General features: G+C 46.3%; 1 protein-coding gene and 1 pseudogene across 1 annotated transcript; one reads left to right on the forward strand and one right to left on the reverse strand.

The window, feature by feature from the left end:
• Positions 1-58: 58 nt before the first annotated feature.
• Positions 59-19,216, reverse strand: LOC130494024 (E3 ubiquitin-protein ligase TRIM7-like). Its single transcript, XM_056867658.1, has 8 exons — positions 18,788-19,216; positions 16,817-16,981; positions 16,225-16,320; positions 15,518-15,748; positions 13,922-13,944; positions 10,720-10,838; positions 3,791-3,823; positions 59-579 (listed from the first exon to the last, which is right to left on the reverse strand). The coding sequence occupies exons 1-8, from the start codon at positions 19,214-19,216 to the stop codon at positions 59-61; spliced, it is 1,617 nt and encodes a 538-aa protein (XP_056723636.1).
• A 3,031-nt stretch (positions 19,217-22,247) lies between these two features.
• Positions 22,248-23,915, forward strand: LOC130494033 (SNF-related serine/threonine-protein kinase-like; annotated as a pseudogene).
• The last annotated feature ends 733 nt before the right edge of the window (positions 23,916-24,648 follow it).

Consider the following 24,648-nt stretch of genomic DNA (forward strand, 5'->3'; position numbering starts at 1 on the left):
GGGGTCTGGGAGCCCCGGAGAGCCCTCATTTGGTGCTCCTGGTGGGAAGAGAAGGGTCTTAAGGAGAGAGTTTGAGGTGGGCTTTTTCCCATGTCCAAAAGAAGGGCAGGAGGGTCTCTCCACGGAAGGAGGCTCCGGAGAACTCGTGGATCAGGGATCCTCGGTCAGCGTCCAAAAAGGCCACTCGGCCCCCAGCGTAGTTCAGGCAGACTCGGATCCTCTTCAGTTCCCCGGTCAGGGTAAGGGGAGGGTGTTTGCCTTTTAGGGTAGCCTTGATGCAGCCCCACCACGACTTCTCCACAGCCCAGATCCCTTCCTCAGGACCAAAGGTCATCCTTCCCTTCCTCCTCACAGACTTTCTGGCCACCCCCACCCGCCATCCTCCCTCACTTCCCACAAGGACATCCCAGAAATGGCGGCCTGCTGTGAATCCCTCCTGGCCCAGAACAATGTAATGGCTTTCAAATCTCTCAGGATTGCTGGGCAGAGCTTGAGCTTTTTCTCCATCTCTCACGCTTTTCCGATCCTCAGACAGGACAAGGTAGCAGTTGGCTGTGTCCGGATCCAGAGTCACATTTGCTGTTGGGGGGGAAATGAGGAGACAAGAGGAGAAGTATTTTCAATGGGGAGATTGTTCTGCGTCCTCCTCCTGCTCCCACCTCTTCATAACCCCCTCCTGGATTCACAGATTCTCTCCTGCCTTCTCCTGACCTGCTGAAAGGCAGAGCAGACTTCCTCTGAGCTTCAAGAGGAGGCAGATAAAATGCACAATAAAAACCCACAGGAACACAACCCATTTCCTACCATATCCTATCCCAAAGCAGGGGACCATGGATAACTCAGTCACAGCGTTTGTGTGTGTGTAAGAAATCACACGAGAGAGCATTTACACAAACACCCAAATCACATGAAAATGAGCAGAGGAACAGAATGGGTTGAACGGGTCGTGGTTCTTAATCCTGATCCGAGACACATCTCAAAATGGGTAATACCATTGAATTTGGCTTTCATTGACTGAATAAAACACAGAGACTGAAAGGGGGTTCCCATTGCTTTCAGCCTGCCAGGGAGATGCGTTTCTCACTTGGCATTTGGGACCATTTTGGATGGGATTGGGGTGGTTTCTATGTATCAGTGAAAGAACAAAGATTGGACTAAATGCAGCTTCTCAGGGAATGTGCTGTAAGGTAACGTTATGACAGCAGTAAAGTGGAGCTAAAGGCCTGCCTGCCCCCCTCAGAGGATGCATGAGAGATCAGACCTTCCCACCCCAGCCTGAAGAATCTGCCTTCCACCCTTCTGCCTTTTTAAAGGTTGCAACATCCACCCTGATGAAGGCCTCTGGTGTGCTTGGGAGCTTACACAATGTTTGTGCCAATTTACATAATAAGTAATGAAGGTATTACATGAATTTTGCAATTGTTTGGAGGTTTTCCATGGACCACTATGGCTGTACAAGTTTTTCCTGGATCCCAAGAATGACATTTCTACTCAACCCAACCTTCAAGTATTTGTTCTAAAAAATGATCTCTTCTCCTGTCATTCAAGGTGTCTCCCAGAACACCTTGAATCAAAAACACCCCAATAACAGTTTCTGTGCTTCACAGCATAGGGAACTCGGGAAAAGGACAACAGAGCAGGACTGACGTTCCCTTGAAACTCTCTCTGTCTTCTAGAGACCCAGGCGCTTCGGCAGTGGTTTCCACACAGGGACGGGCTTGTGCGGTTTCCTTGTTGCTGGTGTAGCTAATGATAAAGCATAGCGATAAGAACTGGGCTTCTGCATGACAGGTTTCCCTGGCCAGTTTTTCTTCTCCAGTCCCCCAGCAGCACCCACCCCCCTTCCACTAGGGCTCATGGAAAAAAATATCAGTAGTGGCATATCATTATATTGATGCCTTTCCCTGTATATTGTCACAACATAAAGGTCTAGAGACTTACTTTTTATTGAAGGCTGGGAATTCAGAGAACAAGGCACATGTATTGGTAAAACATTATATCTAAATAATGCTATGACAGTATTGCCTATTTCTTAAAAACTGAAAATCCCCCCAGAGGTGGGGGAACGAAATAGCACCACCAGGACTGGGTCAGGGAAATGGCTGCCATGTAGGTGGGAAAATCTGAATTTTTCCACCCACATCGCAGCCATCCAGGCTTTACTGAAAACCAGGTTTGAGAAAGTGGAGAAGACTTGGGAAACCCCAGCAGCTGTACAAATGTGGTGAGGAAGCAGATCACCTGTGAGAAGATGGCCAGGACCAAGCTAGAACTGACCAAAAATGGGCATTCATTCATATCCCCTCCCTGCTCCTGTGGTAGCAACTTATTGACAGCTTTGCAAAAATTAAGCCCTGTTGTGGTATCCTCCATGGCAATTTAAAAAGAGCTGCAATATTACCGATTGTAACCTCCTCTAGACTAGAGTTACCATCACAGAGCTATCAAACTTCAAGCATCCCCTACCCTGGGCAGGAAAAACCGATGACTCAATAGCCAACTTTGGCAGAAGAATACAAAGACTCTTATGGACTCAGCCAAGCAACAAATGTCCTTATGCATCAAAAATGGGTTTTCTTGCCTCATGTATATTTTGCAGAGCCTTGAAAACGCTGTTTCAGGGGTGTTGATATGTCATAATTGTCACTTGGTTGGGCCGGTCCATGCCTCGGCAGCCCAAATTGGGAACAGGGGTGGGAGGGGTGGCTGCCTCAGCTGGCTTGCAGGCTGCGTAAGAGCTCTGGAGGGGCCAGATGTGTCACACAGGCCATATGTTGGACACCTCAGTCAGCGCTATTCTGATGCTTGCAAATTTGGAAGCACCAAAGGATAAAAACATTTTAAAGCTGAATTAACTTTTAAATGAGGCAGAACTGGCTGGAAAACGACCTTGCTGCCCTGAAAACACCCATATGTCTAATATCCTGGAGATACAGCTGCAAAAACCAGTTCTGCAACTTTACTGAAAGCTTTGGGAAAGGACTGATATGCTGCTTGAAATCGTATTCATTTAAAACAACCAACAACTGACCCTACGCAGAAGGGAACAAAACAGAGCTAAGCCAACGTTCAACCTGCATACATAGATGCGGGAAACTGAAGTTCCCAAGCCCAGTTCACAGCAGCGATAGAAAACATCCGTCTTCCTTCTGTCTGAATTCACTCTACAGCCTCCTCCTGCCCAGAAGTGTGCATCCGAGTGACAGATGGGGAGGCGAAAGACCAAGCTGAAGAAGCTTGTGAGTGACAGGCACGTCGTTCCTGTTCTTCTCTCGAACATCAAACACAAATTGTGTGTGAAAAACTGGAAAACAGCACCAGGGCAGGCTGGAGGTATGCCTCTATATACTGCCATTCCACAAACGTAGCTTTTAAAAAAAAACAACGGGAATCCAATACTCCATTTATAGCACCTTGAAACCGAGGGAAACCTGGAAAGCAGGTAGGGAAATCCATGGAGAGAAATGGGATTCCCAACCTGGTCTGGGCCTCTCATGGGGAGGATTCTGAAAGGCCCTCAAGGGCTGATGCCCAACAACCGTTCTCTCATTGTTTCAATATGGCGGCAGGTAGGTGAAAGGAGGCAGTTCATCCCCTCAGAGTCCACCTTCTCTTTCACCCTGACAGACCTCCTCAGAACAAGAAGGAACTGGCTGCGACAGGGAGTGAGAGAGGCTGAGGAACAAAACAAGATGTTATCTCTGAAAAAACATGCAGTAGAAGAACACAAATTGTAAGGTAAAGTTTTTCGGTTAAGAAATAATTGATCGGTGTATGAAGAAAAAGATACCTTTCTGCAGGTGAAGTCCAGAATCCAGAGTGTCTGAGGAAGCAAAGGAACCCAAAGTGACAAATCTTGTGATAAAAACATCAGTTAATAATATCATCCGTTTTCCTCTTGGGGAGGGAAGGTGTCATGATATATCCCTGACTCATCAGATTTTGAAAGCTCAGCAGGGTTGGTCCTTGGATGGGAGACCAAAGAAGGTTCTGCAGATTAAGGCAATGGCCAAAAAAAAAAAAAAAAACCTCTGCTTCTCCCATGCCTTGAAAACCTCTTTCCTGGGTAGCCATAAGTGACTTGATGGAACATGCGTACATATTTCTTCTGAGTTTCTGGGGGAAATTCTTCACAAATTTTACTGATGCGGGAATATTTACATTTCTTTTCACCAGTCACTTTGAGTGACTGGAGATTCACTTCATAGAAAGTATGCTAAGGACTGTGGCCCAAGGGTCCACTCCAGTTAGGATCCTTCCAAAGAGAGGTCCCTCAGTGCCATCCTAAGCAGAGTTACATCCTTCTAAGCCCACTTATTTCAATGGGCTTAGAAGGGCATAACTCTGCTTAAGTCAGCACTATCAGTCTCCCTTGAGAATACTCTGTGGGCTCAGCTACAACAGACTCAAGCAAACACACAGTCAAAGGGGACGGTTTGGATTGGTCCACTTTGGTCACAAAAACAGGAAAACCGAAAAGGGAGAAACCTCTGAATGGAGGAGAGGGGGGAAAGGTGTATCGCACCAGAGATTGCAAAGTGTTTATGTAACAGGTTATGGCTAATACAAAAACATACAATTGTAGTAAAAAAGGTAACGGTCCCCTGTGCAAGCACCGGGTTTTTCCTGACCCATGGGGTGACGACACATCCCAATGTTTCCAAGGCAGACTTTGTTTACGGGGTGGTTTGCCAGTGCCTTCCCCAGTCATCTTCCCTTTGCCCCCAGCAAGCTGGGTACTCATTTTACCAACCTCGGAAGGATGGTAGGCTGAGTCAACCTTGAGCCGGCTAACTGAAACCAACTTCCGGCGGGATCAAACTCAGGTCGTGAACAGAGCTTGGACTGCAGTACTGCAGCTTTACCACTCTGCGCCACAGGGCTCTTGTTGTACAGAGTAGACAATCAAACAAATGCTGATAACATTGAAAAACCCAAAGGCTAGCCAAATTACATCAAAAGGCGCATAGACTAAAATGTTTCCACAAGTGCTAACAGAGTGAGTGTGACTCATATGTAACATACTACAGTCATAACCGAGCAAAAGCATTAGCAAAAGTAAAAAAAATCACAAGAGAACAGTGTTGGTATGCCGGCTAATATTCCATTTCAATATCTTCTTCTTCGAACGGTGACCTTGTGATTTCAAATTATCATCCAAATAAAGAAAATTATCAATATAAACCACTGAAGCCAGAAATTCATAGAATCATAGAGTTGGAAGGGACCACCAGGGCCATCAAGTCCAACCCCCTGCGCAATGCAGGAAATTCACAACTACCTCCCCCCCCCCCACATCTAGTGACCAGAAGATGGCCAAAATGCCCTCCCTCTCATCATCTGCCCAAGGTCACAGAATCAGCATGGCCATCTAACCTCTTCTTAAAAACCTCCAGGGAAGGAGCGCTTACCACCTCCCGAGGAAGCCTCTTCCACTGAGGAACTGCTCTAACGGTTAGAAATTTTTTCCTAATGTCTAGACGGAAACTCTTTAGATTCAATTTCAACCGGTTGGTTCTGGTCCGACCTTCTTGGGCAACAGAAAACAACTCGGCACCATCCTCAATATGACAGCCTCTCAAGTACTTGAACATGGTTATCATATCCCCTCTCAGTCTTCTCCTCTTCAGGCTAAACATACCCAGCTCCTTCAACCTTTCCTCATAAGACTTGGTCTACAGACCCCTCACCATCTTTGTTACCCTCCTCTGGAGACGTTCCAGCTTGTCTACATCTTTTTTAAATTGCGGTGCCCAAAACTGAACACAATACTCTTGTTGAGGTCTAACCAGAGCGGAGTAAAGCAATACCATCACTTCGCGTGATCTGGACACTATACTTCTGTTGATGCAGCCCAAGACTGCATTTATCTTTTTAGCTACCGCATCACACTGCTGACTCATGTCCAGTGTTTGGTCTACTAAGACCCCAAGATCCTTTTCACACACACTATTGCTCAGACAAGTCTCCCCATCCTATAATTATGCCTTTGATTTTTCCTACCTAAATGCAGAACTTTACATTCGTCTTTGTTGAAGTGAATTTTATTAGTTCTAGCCCACCTCTCCAGCCTGTCAAGATCATCCTGCATCTTGGCTCTGCCTTCTACCGTATTTGCTACCCCTCTCAATTTAGTATCATCTGCAGATTTAATAAGCATCCCCTCTAGTCCTTGATCCAAATCATTTATAAAGATGTTGAACAACACAGGGCCCAGCACAGATCCCTGAGGAACACCACTAGTCACTTCTCTCCAAGTGGATGAGGAACCATTAACTAGCACTCTTTGGGTGTTCAATTCAAATAAGCCTGTGCAGACTGGCAGGCGGTGAGGCTGAAGAAGATATCGAAACGGAATATTATGTTTCTATGCTAACGCCAGAAGCCTCCAAGGGAAAATGGGGGAGGTAGTGTTTGGTTTTAAGGGAAAACATAGATATAGTGAGCATTACAGAAACCTGGTGGAGGCGAGAGAACCATGGGATACAGTCATCCCTGCATACAAACTATAGAAATGACAGAGAGGGATGTATTGGAGGGGATGATGCTATGTACATCAAGGAAAGGATAGTATGTAATAAACTAGAAACCATAAAAAGGGCAGACTCATCCTTGTAGGTGACAAAAGGTAATTTAGTACTGAGGACGTTCTATCAGCCCCATGACCAAAGGCTCAGGGTGATCTAGAATGAAATCAGAGAGGCATCCAAAGGAGATTAAGAAGTAATAACGGGCAACTTTAACTTCCCTCATATTGACTGGATAAATACATGCTCCAGTAAAGCCAAAGAGATTAAATTTCTAGACATCCTCAATGACTGTGCCCTCAAACAGTGCCTGGGAAATCGTATACATTTGACTTTAAAAGAGGGAATTTCTCTAAAATGAGGAATCTGGTAAAAAGAAAGTTGAAAGGAACAGTTAAGAACGAAACAGGAAAAATGATATAAAGGCCAAGAGGTCACCACCATGACTAACGGGTAAGTTGAAGGAAGCAATGAGAGAGAAAAATGCTTCCTTCAGAGACTGGAGGGCTTGCCCAAATGAGGCAAACAAAAGTAAACACAAACTTGCGCAAAAGAAATGCAAGTAGACAATTAGGGATGCAAAAAAGGATTTTGAGAGCCATATCACTAAACTCATCGAGGAGGAGGAGGAAAAGAAGAGCTGGCTTTTATATGCCGACTTTCTCCACCACTTAAGGAAGAATCAAACCGGCTTACAATCACATTCTCTCCCCTCCCCACAACAGTCACCCTGTGAGATAGGTGAGGCTGAGAGAGCTGTGACTGGCCCAAGGTCACCCAGCTGGCTTCATGTGTAGGCGTGGGGAAACAAATCCAGTTCACCAGATTAGCCTCCGCCACTCTTAACCACTACACTACGCTGGCTCCCTTTCAATACATTAGGAACAGCAAACTAGCGAGGGAAGCAGTTGGACCATTGGATGACAACGGGAGTAAAGGAACACTAAGGGAGGATAAAGCGATTGTTGACAAGCTAAATGAAATCTTCTCAGCTGTCTTCACTGTTGAAGATATACCTTTTCCTAAAGAGGTGTTTTGGGGAGGGGAGAATGAGGAGCTGGGGCAAATAGTGGTAACAAGGCAGGACGTTCTAGGACTTATAGACAAACAGCAAACTAACAAGTCACCGGGACCAGACGATATCCATCCTAGTGTTCTTCAAGAAGTCAAACGGGAAATTGCTGAATTTCTTGGGAATGTTTAGAATGGAAAAATGGAAGTTGAGGTTTTTGCTGTCTTAAATCACCTGGGGGATCTGCTTTTTGCTTCATTGTAAAAATCACATCTCTCATGGAGGTACCTGGGTGGCCACGGAGAGTTTGTAACATGTGAATCGGCCCTCAGTTTGACTCCCCATTCTTCCTCACTGGCTGCTGTTCCCTGATTGTTGAGCTGTGCACACATTTTTCTAGATTGGAGAGGAAGGAATGGCTAATTTAAAAGTATCTGAAAGGCTTTCACTTAGAGGAGGGCAGGGAGCTGTTCCTGTTTGCAGCAGAAGATAGGACTTGGAATAATGGGTACAAATTATGAGCAGAAAGGTACCAGCTGGACATTAGAATTTTTTTTTTTTACTGTGAGTTGTTCAGCAGTGGAATCAGCTACCTAGGGAGGTGGTGAGCTACCCCCCTCACTGAGTCTTCAAGTAGAGGCTGGATGAATACTTGTCAGGGATGCTCTAGGTTGGTCCTGCATTGAGCAGGGGGTTGGACTAGATGGCCTGAATGGCCCCTTCCAACTCCATGATTCTAGGATTCTAGCAGTGATTCTAGCATGTCCTTAAGATCAGCCTCAGTACAAAAGGACTGGAAAATGGCCAATGTAACACATATCTATAAAAAGGGCTCCAGGGGGGACCCAGGAAATTACAGGCCAGTTAGCAGAGTGTTAAGCTGCAGTACTGCAGTCAAAAGCTCTGCTCACAACCTGAGTTTGATCCCGATGGAAGTCGGTTTCAGGTAGCCGGCTCAAGGTTGACCCAGCCTTCCGAGGTCGGTAAAATGAGGACCCGGCTTGCTGGGGGTAAAGGGAAGATGACTGGGGAAGGCACTGGCAAACCACCCAGCAAACAAAGTCTGCCTTGGAAACGTCGGGATGTGACGTCACCCCATGGGTCAGGAAAAACCCGGTGCTTGCACAGGGGACTTTTACCTTTTTTTTAGCTTAACATCTGTTCCAAGTAAATTGATGGAAAGCATTATTAAAGATAGAATTATCAAACATATAGAAGGACAAGCCCTGCTGAGTAAAAACCAACATGGCTTCTTCAAAGGTCGGTCCTGTCTCATTAACTTTTAAAAGTTTTTGAAAGTGTCAACAAGCATAGGGACAGGAATGAGACTGTGGACATAGTGTATTTGGATTTCCAAAAGGCTTTTGACAAAGTCCCCCACCAAAGACTGCTAAGCAAACTTCGCTGTTATGGGATAAGAGGACAAGTCCTCTTGTGGATTGGGAGCTAGCTAAAAAATAGGAAGCAGAGAGTAGGAATTGATGGTCACTTCTCCCAATTGAGGGATGTGAGCAGAGGGGTCCCTCAGGCATCTGGGTTGGAACCGGTGCTTTTCAACCTGTTCATCAATGACTTGGAGTGTGGCCAGGTGTGCAGATGATACCAAATTATTTAGGGTGATTAAAACAAAAAGGATTGTGAAGAGCTCCAAAAGGATCTCTCCAAACTGGAGGAATTGGCATTGAAATGGCAAAGGAGATCCAATATAAGCAAGTGTAAAGTGATGCATATTGGGGCAAAAAATCCCAACTTCACACATACACTGATGGGATCTGTGCTAACAGTGACAGACCAAGAAAGGGATCTTGGGGTGCTAGTGGATATCTCAAGGCTGAGGTGGATCTACTGTGAAACTAATGAAGCTTAAGCTTCAGGGCCCCTAATCCCAGAGGGGCCCCCTGAAGCACCGTTTTTTAAATGAGTTAATTTCTCAACAAAATTGATGGAGTTTTTTAGTGATAGAAACATAAGCCAATGGGTTGAAGTACTTAATACTGACTTTAGAATATGCTCTAATACCCATTTCATGTGGCCTCAAAATGTACCTGTAATTGGTCAAATTTCAAAATTTTCCCAGGGGCTTGCAGAGCTTGAACCCCCAGCTGTAAGGGCTCTCTGAACTCCCCAGAATCTATTCATAGCCTACATTTTGGCAGCTGGATCCTCAAATCCTTCGTTGGTGCACAGCTTAACAATTCTATAGTTTTATTTCATCACTGCATGGCCCATTTTCAAGGACTCCACCCCACCTCCCTTTTCTTCACCATTTGGGCCTCAAGGTCCTTGCAAGGGCAGCAAGTTCCTTTGGACCTTGTTAGATGATGCCCTATTGTTGCTGGTTGCGAAGGGGCCCCCATAACAGTTCAAGCTTCAGGGCCCCAAAAATGTAGATCTGCCACTGTCTCAATGAAGATGTCAACCCAGTGTGCGGCTGCTGTAAAAAAGGCAAATTCTATGCTGGCCATAATTAGACAAGGAATAGAGAAGAAAACTGCTGCTATCATACTGCCCTTGTACAAATCTATGGTGAGACCACACTTGGAATACTGTGCACAGTTCTGGTCACGACACCTCAATAAGGATATTGCAGAGCTTGAGGTGCAGAAAAGAGCAACCAAAATGATCAGGGGACTAGAGCAACTGCCCTATGATGAGCGGTTAAAACGCTTAGGGCTGTTTAGCTTGGAAAGAAGGTGGTTAAGGGGAAATATGATAGAGGTCTATAAAATTATGCAAGGTATGGAGAGAGTGGACAAGGGAGAAAAGCTTCACCCTTGTCCACTCTCTCCATACCTTGCATAATACTAGAACACGAGGTCATCTGCTTAAGCTGGAGGGTGAGAGATTCAAAACAGATACAAGGAAGTATGTCTTAACATAATGCATAGCTAAATTGTGGAACTCCCTGCCCCAGGATGTGGTGATGGCCGCCAACTTGGTAAGCTTTAAAAAGGGAGCGGACATGTTCATGGATACAACTCATGATGCATTCCTATTCTTTCCTGTTTCAGAGGAGCATGGCTATTACATTAGGTGCTGTGGAATACAGTCAGGATAATGCTGCTTCAGTTGTTTTGCTTGTGGGCTTTCTAAAGGCACCTGGTTGGCCACTGGGTGAACAGACTGCTGGATTTGATCGGCCTTGGTCTCATCCAGCATGGTCTTTCTTATGTTCATTACCTTTGAATTGCTCCTTGATGCTCTCCAAAAGGGGATTTAAATCCGGCAAGTCCCAGATGCAGGACTTCAGTGCAAGAAGAAAAGCCACTGGTTCCTCAAATGCCTCCTTTTCTTCATACCTTGACAAAAATCATGTCAGGTTACCATCCATCCAATTCAGAATCACCTCCCCGCCCCCGCCAGATCAGAGAAACACAGGAAGGAATCAGCAGAAATCCAAGAGACACAGGCTGAGGCTGAAAGCAGAGCAAGATGGGAGGCTCTTTGGAGAGCAACGTCCACCTCACTGTAGCTCCTGAGACCCCAAAGCCACACAGGAGCTGTAAGGCATGGTTATTAAAAATAAAACACAGCCCAATTGGGCTCAGAAAACCACCTTAGGGGGAGGAAGGGCTCCTGTCAGCCCCCCCCCAGCCATTCTCCTCTGAATGTTCTCAACAATAACAGTCAACAGCCAACAATAGCCATGCAGATTAGCCTTGGATTTCATACATTAACAGATCACTTCAGGATACAATGGTTCCATATTAACATACCATACCCTCATTAGCACATTATCTTGATACTTACAGGACAATGATTAGCACATTACATTTGCAGGACAGTACTCAGCTCAAACCCAACCCCTTTCTGACTATATATTACTCTTCCTACACACTTGACACTGAGAGACACTGTCCTTCAGTGTTACTACTCTGAAGATGACTGCCACAGTTGCTGGCGAAACGTCAGGAAAGAAAATTCCAAGACCACGGTCATACAGCCCGGATAACCTACAAGAACCAATGAACTCTGACCGTGAAAGCCTTCGACAATATTTACAAAAATAACCCTCTGTCTTTTTACTTCTTTAATATAAATTATACATCCTTTGGTAATTTTTTGTTTCTTTCTGAATCGGTGTTCCAGACCTCTGGTGCTTTTGAAAGAAAAAAAATTCTTTTTTCACAGCCATTCCCCACAGTTGCTGTGCGGCTGTGGGAAACCCAGACCCAACTCTGAAAAAAGCAAACATCAAGTTTGGCCTCAAGAACAGCAACCCCACATCCCCTGCCCAGATCTGCCTTGCAAATGAAAGAAAGAGAAAGTTAAAGTTGTTGTGGTTAAAGTTCTGGACTTTAGAGTTAGAATTAGGGGAGGGATTGTGGCTCAGAGGAAGAGCATCTGCTTGACATGGAGATGGTCCCGGGTTCAATCCTTTGCATCTCCAGGTTCTAGGTGGGGTAAAAGACCTCTGCCAGAGACCCTTGAGAGCCACTGCCACTCTGAGTAGAAAGTACTACCTTCAATTGGCCAATGGTCTGATTCAGTCTACGGCGGCTTCCTGTGTCCTGCGACTAGGACTGTAGGACCATTGTGGGATTCGTAGAGGCACCTGGTTGGCCACTGTGTGAACAGACTGCTGGACTTGATGTCCCTTGGTCTGATCCAGCAGGGCTTTCCTTATGTTCTTATGACCCTGGTTGAATCCCATATGCAGCCATATGGCTCACTGGGTGACCTTAGACCAGTCCCTCTTTCAGACAGGGATTTGTGAGGATAAAATGGAGGAGGGCAAAATTAGGTTTAGTGCCTTCGTGTCTTTTCATCCCTCTCTCATAATACTAGAACTCAGGGGCCAATGAAGTTGAGAATTCCCTGCAGGTTGAGGTAGTGATGGCCATGAACACAGAAAGCTTTAAAAGAGGACTACACAGATTCATGGAGCAGAGGTCCATCAGAAGCTATGACAACTGGTGACTGAAGAGAACCTCCATAGCCAGAGGCAGCCAACCTCTAAAATATACTGCTAGGAGGCAACAGAAGGGGAGGGCCTTGGCCTCTGTGCCGTGTTTGCTGGCTGTCCAGGGGCATCCCTTGGCCACTGTGTAAAACAGGATGCTGGACTAAATGGACCACTGGTCTCATTCAGCAGGCTCTGCTTATGTTCTCGTGAGTGAGGCTGAGAGACGGTGGAAGGAAACAGGTCAGATGACATCACCCGCAAGTGTCCTTCCTTCTGTTCCTTGTAATCATTTGTCCTTGGTGGGAGGCGTGGAAACTTCGAGCCCAATAATGTCATATGACAATTCTTCTTCCTTTCAAACTACCTGGGGAGACTTAAAGCAGAGGTGCGAATTTTCTGACCATCAGCGGAGTATTCCTTATAATGGGTGGTTCAGCATGACAAATGCTTTATTTGGGAGGCCCTGTTGTTACCATGGCTGCCAACACAGCCATTCCTGCTTCACCACAGCCTTGACTGTGCGGCAAATGGCCAATGTGGAAACAGCCAAGGACAAATCTGAGTAGGAGCAGCCATGTGGTTGCAAGAACACACATGGAAAGATGGGACACGCCCACCAACTCCTGCTTCCTCATGTGTAGCCTCCCCCTACCCTCCTTAACAAACGAGCAAATCGAATTGGGTTGGGTGGTCATCCCCGTGTTCACCTTTGAAGTGCCCCCGTAGTCAGCCCCGATGCCAATCAAGGCATTATCTGGGCCAAATAAAGTTTCCTAACTGCCCTTTTGTGGAACAAATGTAGCTGAAGAGACTCAAAACCTGTATTTCCTGGGGTAGTTTTTAAAATGTGGCTTTAGAAGCAGCTGCCACCAAAACACAAGGATCTTCACTGTGTGACTGAAGGTGCCACACCCGTTTTGTGGCTGGCTCCGCCTGCTGCGGCAGCCATTTTTTGGCTGTGCCCACCACACCGTGTCAGAATTCCAAAGGGGCCTGCCGCCTCAAAAAAGTTGGGGAACCCCTCTTCTATGGGTGCACAGCTAGGTGTCAACCCATCTCCCCCCAAAAAAACCCCCACTATTTCACTTTACGTTTTCCTGTTGATGAGGCTCTGTGCTTAAGCTGTTTGCCACTAGGGTTGCCAGGTCCCTCTTCGCCACCGGTGGGGGGTTTTCATGGCGGAGCCTGAGGAGGGCAGGGTTCAGGGAAGGACTTCAATGCCATAGAGTCCAACTGCCAAAGTGGCCATTTTCTCCAGGTGAACTGATCTCTATTGGCTGGAGATCAGTTGTAATAGCAGGAGATCTCCAGCTAGTACCTGGAGGTTGGCAACCCTATTTGCCACTGACGGAAGGAGATCCGTGATCTTAGTTACACCCGATTTGGCCCTCAGCCATGATCCTGAAGGAGCACATTCTTCACAGGATACCCAGATTCCTCCAGCATTAAGAAGGTTAATGAGAAAGAGCCACTTACCTCTGCAAGATGCTTCTGGCATCCTAAAGAAAAATGGCAGAGAGAGGGAAGAAGAGAGACCTCAATGCTTGCTAAAAGGCCACACCAGGAAGACCCCCTTAGACCCTGGGAGATTTTGTACTCTGGCCCTTCTCTGGTGTCCAGCTAGCAGACTACCCTCAAAGGCTGGGGGAATCTCTATAAAAGTGGCAGAAAATCTCTGTGAGGTTAATATCAACAAAGTAGAGCCATTTTAGAGCAGAACTGGGTGATCTGCTTTGCCCACTCAACAGTGGCTACTTTCACAAAGGGATTTTTCCTCACATGGAAGGCAGGAAGCCCTCAGATTAGGAAGTGTAGCTCTTTTGGCCGCCTGTGGCCACAGAGGCATTCCCAGCAACGTTCCTTGCCTCAGCCCTGCATCGCTGTTTACTTTCCTTCTTTCCATGCTGGAGGGCATTTCCCAGGTATAAAAAAATAGCTATGTTACAGTTGCATTGTAACAGCATACCGGTCCCAGCTTTCATATTTTGTTCTTCTTGTTGCAGAGTTATAACTAGAAATGTGCAGCCTGCACTTTACTTCCTTTAGAATAAAAGCTAGGAACTAGTGCAACAGATCGTTATGATCTTACAACGCTAGAGCAATCCAGCCATTGCCCCTTTCTGTAAAGCCTGAGAAAAAGCCCTCCAATTGAGGGGGGGAGGGGGTGGCTGAAGGGACTGAGGGGAGAAGAGCCAAACGCTTTAAAGGGCATTTCCCCCTTTAAAGGGAAAGGGTGGGGGGTCTGGGCACAAATGACACCACATCTGCATAGATGTGATCGGTTGGCATCAGCAAGCCCAGTGGTGCCAGCAACAGGTGTGTGGATGCCATTCCCCTACCACTTGTGATTGCCATTGTGTGTCTGTGTGTGTGCATCTTTGCACACCCATCTATCTATCTGCATGCAACCAGTATAAGCTACATTCCCCGCCCCCCACAGACATGCTCCTTTTAAAACTTGCTGTGAAAAATCTTGCCCATGACCCTTGTTCCTGTTGTTTGGAAAGAGTCACCCGTGAACCTGGTTTGACCTCTGTAGTTCCCCAGACAACTGGTTGACACACAAATACACTTCTGCTTCCAAGATGGAAGCCATGTGGGGGGGAGAAGGAGGGGGAAGAGGAGGAGGAGGAGAAGAGTTGGTTTTTATATGCCGACTTTCTCTACCACTTAAGGGAGAATCAAACCAGCTTACAATCACCTTCCCTTCCCCTCCCCACTACAGACACCCTGTGAGGTAGGTGAGGCTGAGAGAGTGTGACTTGCTCAAGGTCACCCAGATGGCTTCGAGTGTAGGAGTGGGGAAACAAATCCAGTTTACCAGATTAGCTTCCGCCATTCATGTGAAGGAGAAGGGACTCAAACCCAGTTCTCCAGATCAGACTCCACCGCTCCAAACTACTGCTCTTAACCTCTAGACAACACAACACAGGGGCAAGGGACTCGTGGGGGGAGTTTTGCAAGGTCGCTTCCCCTGGCTGGAGATGGAATGGGGCAGAAGGAGGCACAGAAAGGATTTGGAGGCAGCCTCCTCCCAAAGGGGAGCCTGGGCTGTTCCTACCACACTCCTACCTGCAGGAGTTCACTGGCCGGCTGCTGACACTTCTCCTCCATCTCCTGGATGAGGCTTTCAAGAGAGGAAAGTGCCTCAGAGAGTTTGGCCAGGCGCTGGTCCGTTTTCCATGCTACCTCCTTCTCCACCTCTTCCATTCGGGTCAGCAAAAGCTTCTCTTGCTTATCCAGAAATTTATGCAGTTGCCTGAACTTGGTCGCTGTCTCCTGCTGCTCTCCTTTGGTTTGCTTCTGAGATGGAAAAAGAAAAGAAGAATACAGCCAGTCTTTGCAGTGGGACCTTAGGAGACTCCTATTAGAGGGGCACTGTTGACTTTCCCAGAGATTGCATCAACACTGGGTAGGAAAAGAGAAAGATTCAGAAGGATCCATCCAAAGTACACGTGAATTATCTTTGCATTATTTTCTTCTTGGAGTGGTTTTACCTTATAAAACTCAAACATGTGCTGCAGCTTCTCACATCTCTTCCTCCCCATGTATAGACATTATGGTTTTTACTGCAGAGCTATACAAGGAAAGGTATCCCTCTTAATATTCACAAAAGTTCACTTTAAGTGGTCTTTCATTAACTTTTGTATGGGAATGCAAGCCAATCCAAATGGGAAGGGACTGCCTTCTCGCTTGACTTTTCTGCATTTTATGCTCAGTGTCCCCCCACAATGTATATTTTCAGTGTCTGTTCACCTCCCAACAATAAGGACACTTACAAGCAGATCTTGGCTTTCTTTCACTATGGTGGCTTTATACGCCAGAATGTCTTCCTTCTCCTTCCGCAGCATCTCCATACAATTGCAGAACTGATCCTGGGGGGGCAAAGTCCCAAAATTGTGGATTGGTTCTTTTTACTATAAATCATAAAGCAATACTGTAATCAAAGCCCAATAAGTGTAGGATGTCCCGCCCCATGCAACCCCTGGCCCCAGGGTTAACAGCAACTCCAGGCTAGCAATTTTTTTTATTGGAAGAATATTGTTTGTGGTGGGGAAATACTTAAAACCTTCTACCAATAGGCTGCTGCCCCTTGGTGGCTTGGCAGGACAACCAGCTGGCCAGACATCAACACAGCCAGCCCTGAAGAGTGCCAATGTCCCAACATCACCCCCTGAGCACAAAAGGAGGGCAATAAGGAAGGGAGCAACCAAGGCAGGAGACGGGCAACAAAGAGATGTTGCCAGTCCCCGTTTGGACCTAAGGCCCGAGAGTTTCCCTACAGAAAGTGTCACAGGACACCCAGGAGTGCAGCTAGAAAGGACACACACATGATCTTCCCCACCATCATCCACCTTGTAGATTTCCAACCTTGTACTCCTGAGAAGCCTCCTCCACAGGAATGATTTCATGATTCTTGTGCTCTTTTAACAGGTCACAGGCCACACAGATGAGGGCTTCATCTTCTTTGCAGAAGAGCTTCAGCGGCTCCTGATGCTTCTGGCAAACTCTCTCCTTTCTGGCTGCCACGAATATCTGATGCCAAAAACAAAAGAACCCCGTTTGTTTTATTTCCCCTTGCCCATATTTTTGAACTCTCCCTCTCTCTGTTCTTGGAAATATTAGCCATAATTGGTGTCTTATTCAGAAAAAATGGGAAAGAGAGATGTAACCAAGCTTTTGTTGATGCCTCAAATTCCTTTGAAAGCCAGTGGATTGATAACAATTCCTGGCTCAGAGTAAACCGAACACTCCCTGCATCTACTTTGCTAGTCAGCAAATCCACCCCCAGATCCTCAGCGGGTGGTTCCCCTCTCCTCTGGCAATAAGATTTCAAGTAGCATCTGAGGCTGTTGTAGAAGGAGGAAACCAACAACTAAGAGAATTGGCAAACCCTGGCCCAAATATTTTTCAAAACATATCCATTTTGTTTTCAGTGAAAGTGATGGTTAATTCCAGCACCCAAGATATGATTAATTTACAAAATGAGACAAGTGCAAGGTTTTATGAGCAAATGTCATCACAATTGGAGCAGATGATGATTACACTCAATATCTCCACCCAACTCACACTTCAAAGCAGTAATGAATTAACTGAAGATGTATCTCCAATTTTACCAGCGTTAAAGAAGAGGCTGAAGAGGAAAAAGAAGAACATGTACCACATCAAATCCCAAAAGCCTTGCTGATGCCAATGGAGTTGCAAATAACCGATCTTTTTAACTCATTCAATGAATGGTTCAGCATCTACATGGACAGGAAATTTCGCAATGTTGGGATTTCCCTTCTGGAACTGGATAAGGAAAACATCACAACTGGGATGCAATTGGAAGATTACCTATTTGTGGAAGAGAGCCCTTCAACAAATTCAAAGGATCATCTTCGGTGCTTGATACATATGATGGAAAGAAACCCGTATTAAGGAACTATACTAAATAATTGTAATGGCTTCTGTGGTGAAGACTGATAAATGGAATTGCCAAAAGGACAGGATTTAGATGGATAATAAATTTATTTGATAATAAATCTATTAGAAATAAGTTACTGGGGATTAACCTAAATGGCTTTAGGTTTTGTTGGGAGGAATGGAGAATTTAAAACAAATTAAATTTTTTAATGGAAGTAATTAATGCTACTTTGTTCTACTAATCCTTTTATTATTATTGTTTTTTATTTTTTAATTGTTATTCTATTATAAGATAGAACTAATTATTAACCCCTTTTTTCTTATTTCTTTTTGTTTCCTTATATGTCATAATAAGGGATAGGTAAATAATGGAAATAAATATCAGGATTAGAAATTTTATGCAAAAGAATATACAAATTTATTTTGAGATGGAGGAGGGTGTAGGGGAAGTTAACTTAAGATTAAATGTAGTAATCTGGATAAACGTTTTTTTATCTATTTTGATGTTTATTGATTATTAGTATATGTTGTAATATGTGTTTAATATTTTTTTTAAATATTTTTTTTAAAAAATTAACAAACAACTGGAAATGAGGCCCCAAACGCTTGTGGCTGCTTTGGTCCAAAGGGAAAATCTGAGCCAGGCACCAAGATGCAAGAAAAGTCTTCTCTCCTGGGGAAACGGAGCACAGTAAGAGCCCAGCCTGGTCAGACAGGAGGATCTGCCTAGCCCAGGATCTCGTTTTCCAGCTCTGGTCTACCCGATGGGGACAGCTAAAGGCTGGCGGGATCCTGGTTTACTGTCAGGAAACTGGGGCATAAAATTAAATTGGTTTAATATCTACCAGCTGGGACTCTTTTCACTGGACCGAAACTACAGAGAAGCCAAGAAGAACTCAAGGCTCATCCCCAGCAAGATCCACAGAGATGTCTTACCTTCTTCTCTCCGGCAGGCTCCTCCAGAGGAACCACCTGGTGATCTTGGTGCTCCTCGGATCTGCTGCAGACCCCGCAGAGGGGGGCTTCGTCCTCCTTGCAGGTAAACGTCAGGGGCTCCTGGTGCTTCTCGCAGACCCCCCTCCTTCGCTTCTGCCCTTTCCTGGTCTCCTCCTTTCCCTCCCGAGGACTGAGTTTCTGGGTTATTTCCACAGAATTGGCCAGCTGCTGGTTGGGCCGGAGGGTCCCCTCCTGAGCTCTTCCCTTGCATTGGGGGCAGCAGGAAGCCTCTGCCCCCGACGCCCCCCGGCTCCGGGTCAGGCAGGCGAGGCAGAAACTGTGGCCGCACTGGGCGATGCTCCCCGGGTCCGGGCAGACGGAGCAAGAGGCTCCCTCGCAGAGCTCCTTCGGGGGACCCTGCCCTGCCATGGCTGCCTCGGCGAAGAGAGAAGGAGAGAGTCAGTTTCGTTTCCCCGCTTTCCAAAGCAGCGACGGGGCGTTTCTCTCCTTGCAAAGGACTCCCCGCTGCTGCTGCTGCTCTGCGCTCAAGGGCCTGGCGATGGGCAGCGGCCAGGGGGGAAAGAAAGAGTTGCCGGGGGTGGAAGGCGGATCCTGGGGAGGAAGCGTCTCCCTCGCACTCCTTGAGTGGGCATTTGCAAGAGCCGGGGGGGGGGGGAGAGAAGTTTCCCTTCGCCTCCCAGGGGAAGTCCGGGGAAAGTTGGGATGAAGCGGAGGGGTGGATTTACCGCAGTGGATTTACCGCAGGCATTAAACACCTCCCCCGGCCCCTTCCCAAAAGGGCACATGAACACATGAAGATGCCTTCTACTCAATCAGACCTTGGTCCATCCAAGTCAGTACTGTCTACTCAGACCGGCAGCGGCTCTCCAGGGACCCAGGCGGGCATCTTTCACATCACCTACCTGCCTAGTCCCTTGAACTGGAGATGCCGGGGATTGAACCTGGGACCTTCTGCGTGCCAAACAGATTCTCTACCACTGAGCCGTTCCCCACTAGATTCAGATCCCACCCGGGGCAGAAACTCACCAATTTGCCCCAGGAAACTGACAAAGGAAAGGAAAAGAAAAGAAGTATTGTCGAAGGCTTTCACGGTCAGAGTTCATTGGTTCTTGTGGGTTATCCGGGCTGTGTGACCGTGGTCTTGGTATTTTCTTTCCTGACGTTTCGCCAGCAGCTGTGGCAGGCATCTTCAGAGGAGTAACACTGAAGGACAGTGTCTCTCAGTGTCAAGTGTGTAGGAAGAGTCAGAAAGAGGCTGGGTTTGAGCTGAATCATTGTCCTGCAAAACATTACCTTTACGAGACACAAAAAGCACATTACCTTTGTTACTTTTTGCAGGACAATGATTCAGCTCAAACCCAACCCCTTTCTGACTATATATTACTCTTCCTACACACTTGACACTGAGACACTGTCCTTCAGTGTTACTCCTCTGAAGATGCCTGCCACAGCTGCTGGCGAAACGTCAGGAAAGAAAATACCAAGACCACGGTTACACAGCCCAGATAACCTACAAGAACCAAAAGAAAAGAAGGTCCAACTGTTTGGTTGCGATTCCACTTCTTTGGTCCTTGCCTTGCTCTGTGACTGAGCCATTCCCACGACAGCGATACACCCATGTTCCCAGCAAACTGAAGTCTGGAGGCAGAGTCCTGATCTGAAAGAGAGGGCAGAACGGACTGCATCACTCCAGACGCTCCCCCATATTAAAGAAAATTCCAGGGAAACAGAAAAGCGGCACAGCAAAGAAGGGCGAGAATATAACATTTCTCCTTGAAGTGCTAGTTTTCTGTTGGGGGAGAGAGAGAGAGAGAGAGAGAAGGCCTGTGGTATAGCCCAGACTTTTAGTTGTATGTACACAGCCAATAGAGCTATTCCAAGCCACAGAAACAGAGTCCATCCAAATTTTGACAAGAATATGGAACAACAAATATGGAAAACAAAACAGTGGCCCACAGACTGGAAAGTGTCAACTTATGTTCCAAAGACTGCAGCAACTATCAGACCATCGCATTAATTTCTTACGTGAGCAAAGGGATCCTTAATGTGTTTCAACAAAGACTGTTACCATATATAGAATGAGAAAGGCCAGATGTTCAAGCTAGATTCTGAAAAGGAAGAGGCACTAGAGATCATATTGCAAATCTATGTAGTTGCTGGAGCATAAAGAGAATTTCAGAAGAAAATCAGTTTGTGTTTCATAGTTTACCGCAAAGCTTTTGACCGTGGATCATGAAAGGTTATGGGTGGTTTTAAAAGAGCTGGGTGTGCTACAGCATCTGATTGTTTTGATGCGCAATCTGTATTCTGGACAAGAGGCTACTGTTAAGACAGAATACGGAGAAACAGAAAGGTTTCCAATCGGCAAAGAGGTTAGATAAGGATATTTTAAATCTCCCTATCTCTTCAATCTGTATGCAGAACATATCATAAGGAAAACTAGATTCGATTTAGAAGAAGGTGGAAAGATAATTGGTGGAAGAAACATTAACAATTTGAGATACACAGATGACACCACATTACCTGCAGAGAATAGAAAAGACTCCAAACGACTACTGCTGAAGGTCATAGCAGAAAGTGCAAAGCAGGACTACAGCTGAACATCAAGAGGACAAAAATAATGACTCCTGGGGAGTTACTCAATTTTAAGGTTGACAATGAGGAAATTGACATTGTTCAAGACTTTCTATTTCTTGCCTCCACCATCAACCAAAAGGGAGACTACACCCAAGAAATCAGAAGGAGATTGAGGCTGGGAAGGGCAGCCATGAAGGAGCTAGAAAAGATTCTTAATTGTAAGGATGTGTCACTGACGAGTCGCGACCAAGATTAAGTTAAATCATGCCACAGTGTTCTCTATTACTATGAATGGGTGTGAAAGTTGGACAATGAAGAAAGCTGACAGGAAGAAAGTAGATTCATTTGAAATGTGTTGTTGGAGGAGAGTTTTACTGATACCATGGACCACCAGAAAGATTAAAAAATGAGTTCTACATCAAATCAAGTCTGAACTCTCCCTATAAATGAAAATTACTAAGCTATCTTTCGTTGTTCACATTATGAGAAGAGTCACTGGAAAAAACAATAACGCTAGGAAAAGTTGATGGCAGCAGGAAAAGAGGAAGGCCCAACATGAGATGGCCCTCAGTTTGAAAGACTGTTAAGGCTAGGACATTTTGGAGGATGTTAATGCATAGGGTTGCAATGAAGTGGAAGTGACTTTATAGCACTTAAAACACGCGCACACACACACACACACACAACACCTAAGATTTAACCTCCAGAGTAGGGTCTGGAGGAGAGGGGAGGGGAGGCGGCCCTTCTCTCGCTCCCTTCCCTTCCCTGCGCCATGCCGTGCCCCCCTTAAGAAGCTCATTGACGTCAGCCCGGTGTGGAGCGGAGCGCTTGGTCCCCGGCACCGCAGAGGCGAGGTGGGAGCGTGCCCAGCCGGCCCCGGCTTCCTCAATGACTAGGCCTCTGTGAGGCGCAGCACACGTCACGGAGATGGCTGGGACACGGGACTTCTCGGAGGGGAAGATCGCCGGGCTCTACAATCTGGAACGCACCCTGGGCAAGGGCCACTTCGCGGTAATGAAGCTGGCGCGGCGCTGCTTCACGGGCAAGCGGGTGGCGGTCAAGGTTATTGACAAGAGCCAGCTGGACGGCGGGGCGGCTGCACAGCTCCTGCAGGAGGTGCACTGCATGAAGCTGGTCCAGCATCCCAACGTGGTGCTCCTCTACGAGGTCATCGACACCCACTCCAAGCTCTACCTCATCCTGGAGCTGGCCGACTGTGGAGACATGTTCGACCACATCATGCAGCACGAGGGCGGCCTCGGCAAAGAGCGGGCCAAGCACTACTTCACCCAAATCATCCACGCCATCTCCTACTGCCACCGCCTCCACGTGGTGCACCGCGACCTCAAGCCTGAGAACGTGGTGTCCTTCCAAGAGCAGGGGGTGGTCAAGCTGACGGATTTTGGCTTCAGCAACTGCTTCCAGCCGGGCACCATGCTCACCACCAGCTGCGGCTCCTTGGCCTAGTCGGCCCCTGAAATCCTGCTGGGGGACGAATACGATGCTCCCGCTGTTGGTCAGAAGTGGGCTGGGACTGGCTGGGAAGGGTTTGCTAAGCCTGCGGCCTGCTGGGGAAGCTTGGTTTAGGTTTGCCCCAGCCCGTTGACGGGAGAGCAACCAGAGAAATAAATGTGGCATTCTCTGCCTCAGTAGGTCACGATTAGTCTGTCCGTAGCAGTAGAAAACAGCAAGAGTCCAGTAGCACCTGAAGAAGGGAACTGTGATTCCCAAAATGGGGAGGGGCCGTGGCTCAGTGGTAAAGCATCTACGTGGCATGCAGAAGGTCCCAGGTTCAGTCCCCAATGTCTCCAGTTAAAGGGACTAGGCTGGTAGGTGATGTGAAAGACCTTTCTCTGCCTGAGACCCTGGAGAGCCGCTGCTGGTCTGAGTAGACAATACTGACTTGGATGGACCAAGGGTCTGATTCAGTAGAAGGCAGCTTCATGTGTTCATGTGTTCAGGCAGGTATCAAAGCTTCTTGGAGGAGGAGGAGGAAGAGGAGGAGGAGGAGCTCTGCAAAGCAGGGACCCACTCATGCTGAACAGGGAGGTGGGTGAATAGGCCTACTTGACCTAATACCATTTCCTGCGTTATTTAACACGTAATGTTTAATATTTATGCTGCCGTCCTAGGATTACATTGCTTGTTTCATTGATTGTTTCATTGATTTAAATTTTACACTGTGTAATCCTTCTCGAGTCTCAGTGAGAAAGGTAGATAATAGAAAATAATCATAAATATCTACTGTTGCTGTCCTGTATTGGTTACTCAGCAATAAGTTGAAGTTTATTCATTCAGTAGTGGAAGAGCTTTTCCTGGACAGCCTGCAGGTAACGCTGTTACCTGTCTCTGAATACTTTCCTGTAAATCACTGAGTCTCAACTTTTCCTACCTTTGGTCCCTCCAATGGCTCTTATCAAAGAACCTGGGTCCCACCAGGACGGAATTTTTTAAAAACACCTTTTCTGAGAAAGACATTTATATGTTTGCACTTGCAGTCATTCTGTTTATTACAATTGCTTGTTTATAGTAGGTTATAAGGACATGAATATTACAGTAATATTCTTTTATTGCTATAGCTTTGGAACACAACAGAAATAATTATTTCATTAGCAATGGAAAAGAAATAATTGTTCTGAAAACCCCAATTAGACTGAACCATGCCCTTGTGACAGGCAAAAATGTCTCCTGTGAGTTTGTTTGGTTTGTTTCTTAACATAAGGGAGTGACCTCTCAAAGGTCCAGAGAGGACCAGGTCAATTCCAGCTTTTGACCTATCTAGCTATACTTTTTTAAAAAAATTGTTGACACACCATTACAATGACCTATTGTGGCAATGACTAGTTCACAGATTTTTAAAACTCACTCTTGCTCTTTTCATTGTGGAGTTATAAGAGGAACAGTATTGGCTGCATATTGAGCCTTATAACTCTGGCATGAGAAGGACTACTTTTAAAAAATGAAGTCAGGGAAATCATTGAAGTTATGGCCCAAAGAAGACCAGGCCACTGCCAGCATTTGAGATGCCTAGCCATAATTTTAAAAAATGACTCTCCATTAGAATGACCTATGGTGACAATGGCTAGTTCACAGATCTTTCCTGTTTTTTTGTTTTTTTTAACTCTCTCTAGCTGTTTTCATTGCATAATTATAAGGGGAATGGGACTGGCTGCACATTGCTCTTTATAACTGAAACAAAAAGGGCTAGAGAGTTGCTTTTAAAAAATAAATCTGGGAACAAGTACATGGTTGCAATAGGCCGG

The sequence above is a fragment of the Euleptes europaea genome, chromosome 1 (genome assembly GCF_029931775.1).
Source record: "Euleptes europaea isolate rEulEur1 chromosome 1, rEulEur1.hap1, whole genome shotgun sequence".
Lineage (NCBI taxonomy): Eukaryota > Metazoa > Chordata > Lepidosauria > Squamata > Sphaerodactylidae > Euleptes > Euleptes europaea.

What these genes read in the sequence shown, in the direction of transcription:
- LOC130494024 (XM_056867658.1), bottom strand. Translation starts at nt 19,216, where the DNA reads ATGGCAGGGCAGGGTCCCCCGAAGGAGCTCTGCGAGGGAGCCTCTTGC. An exon ending in AAGAAAGCCAAGATCTGCTT is followed by an intron (nt 15,749 to 16,224) that starts GTAAGTGTCCTT and finishes TTTCCATCTCAG; the next exon opens with AAGCAAACCAAAGGAGAGCA. An exon ending in TGGACTTCACCTGCAGAAAG is followed by an intron (nt 580 to 3,790) that starts GTATCTTTTTCT and finishes CCCCCCCAACAG; the next exon opens with CAAATGTGACTCTGGATCCG.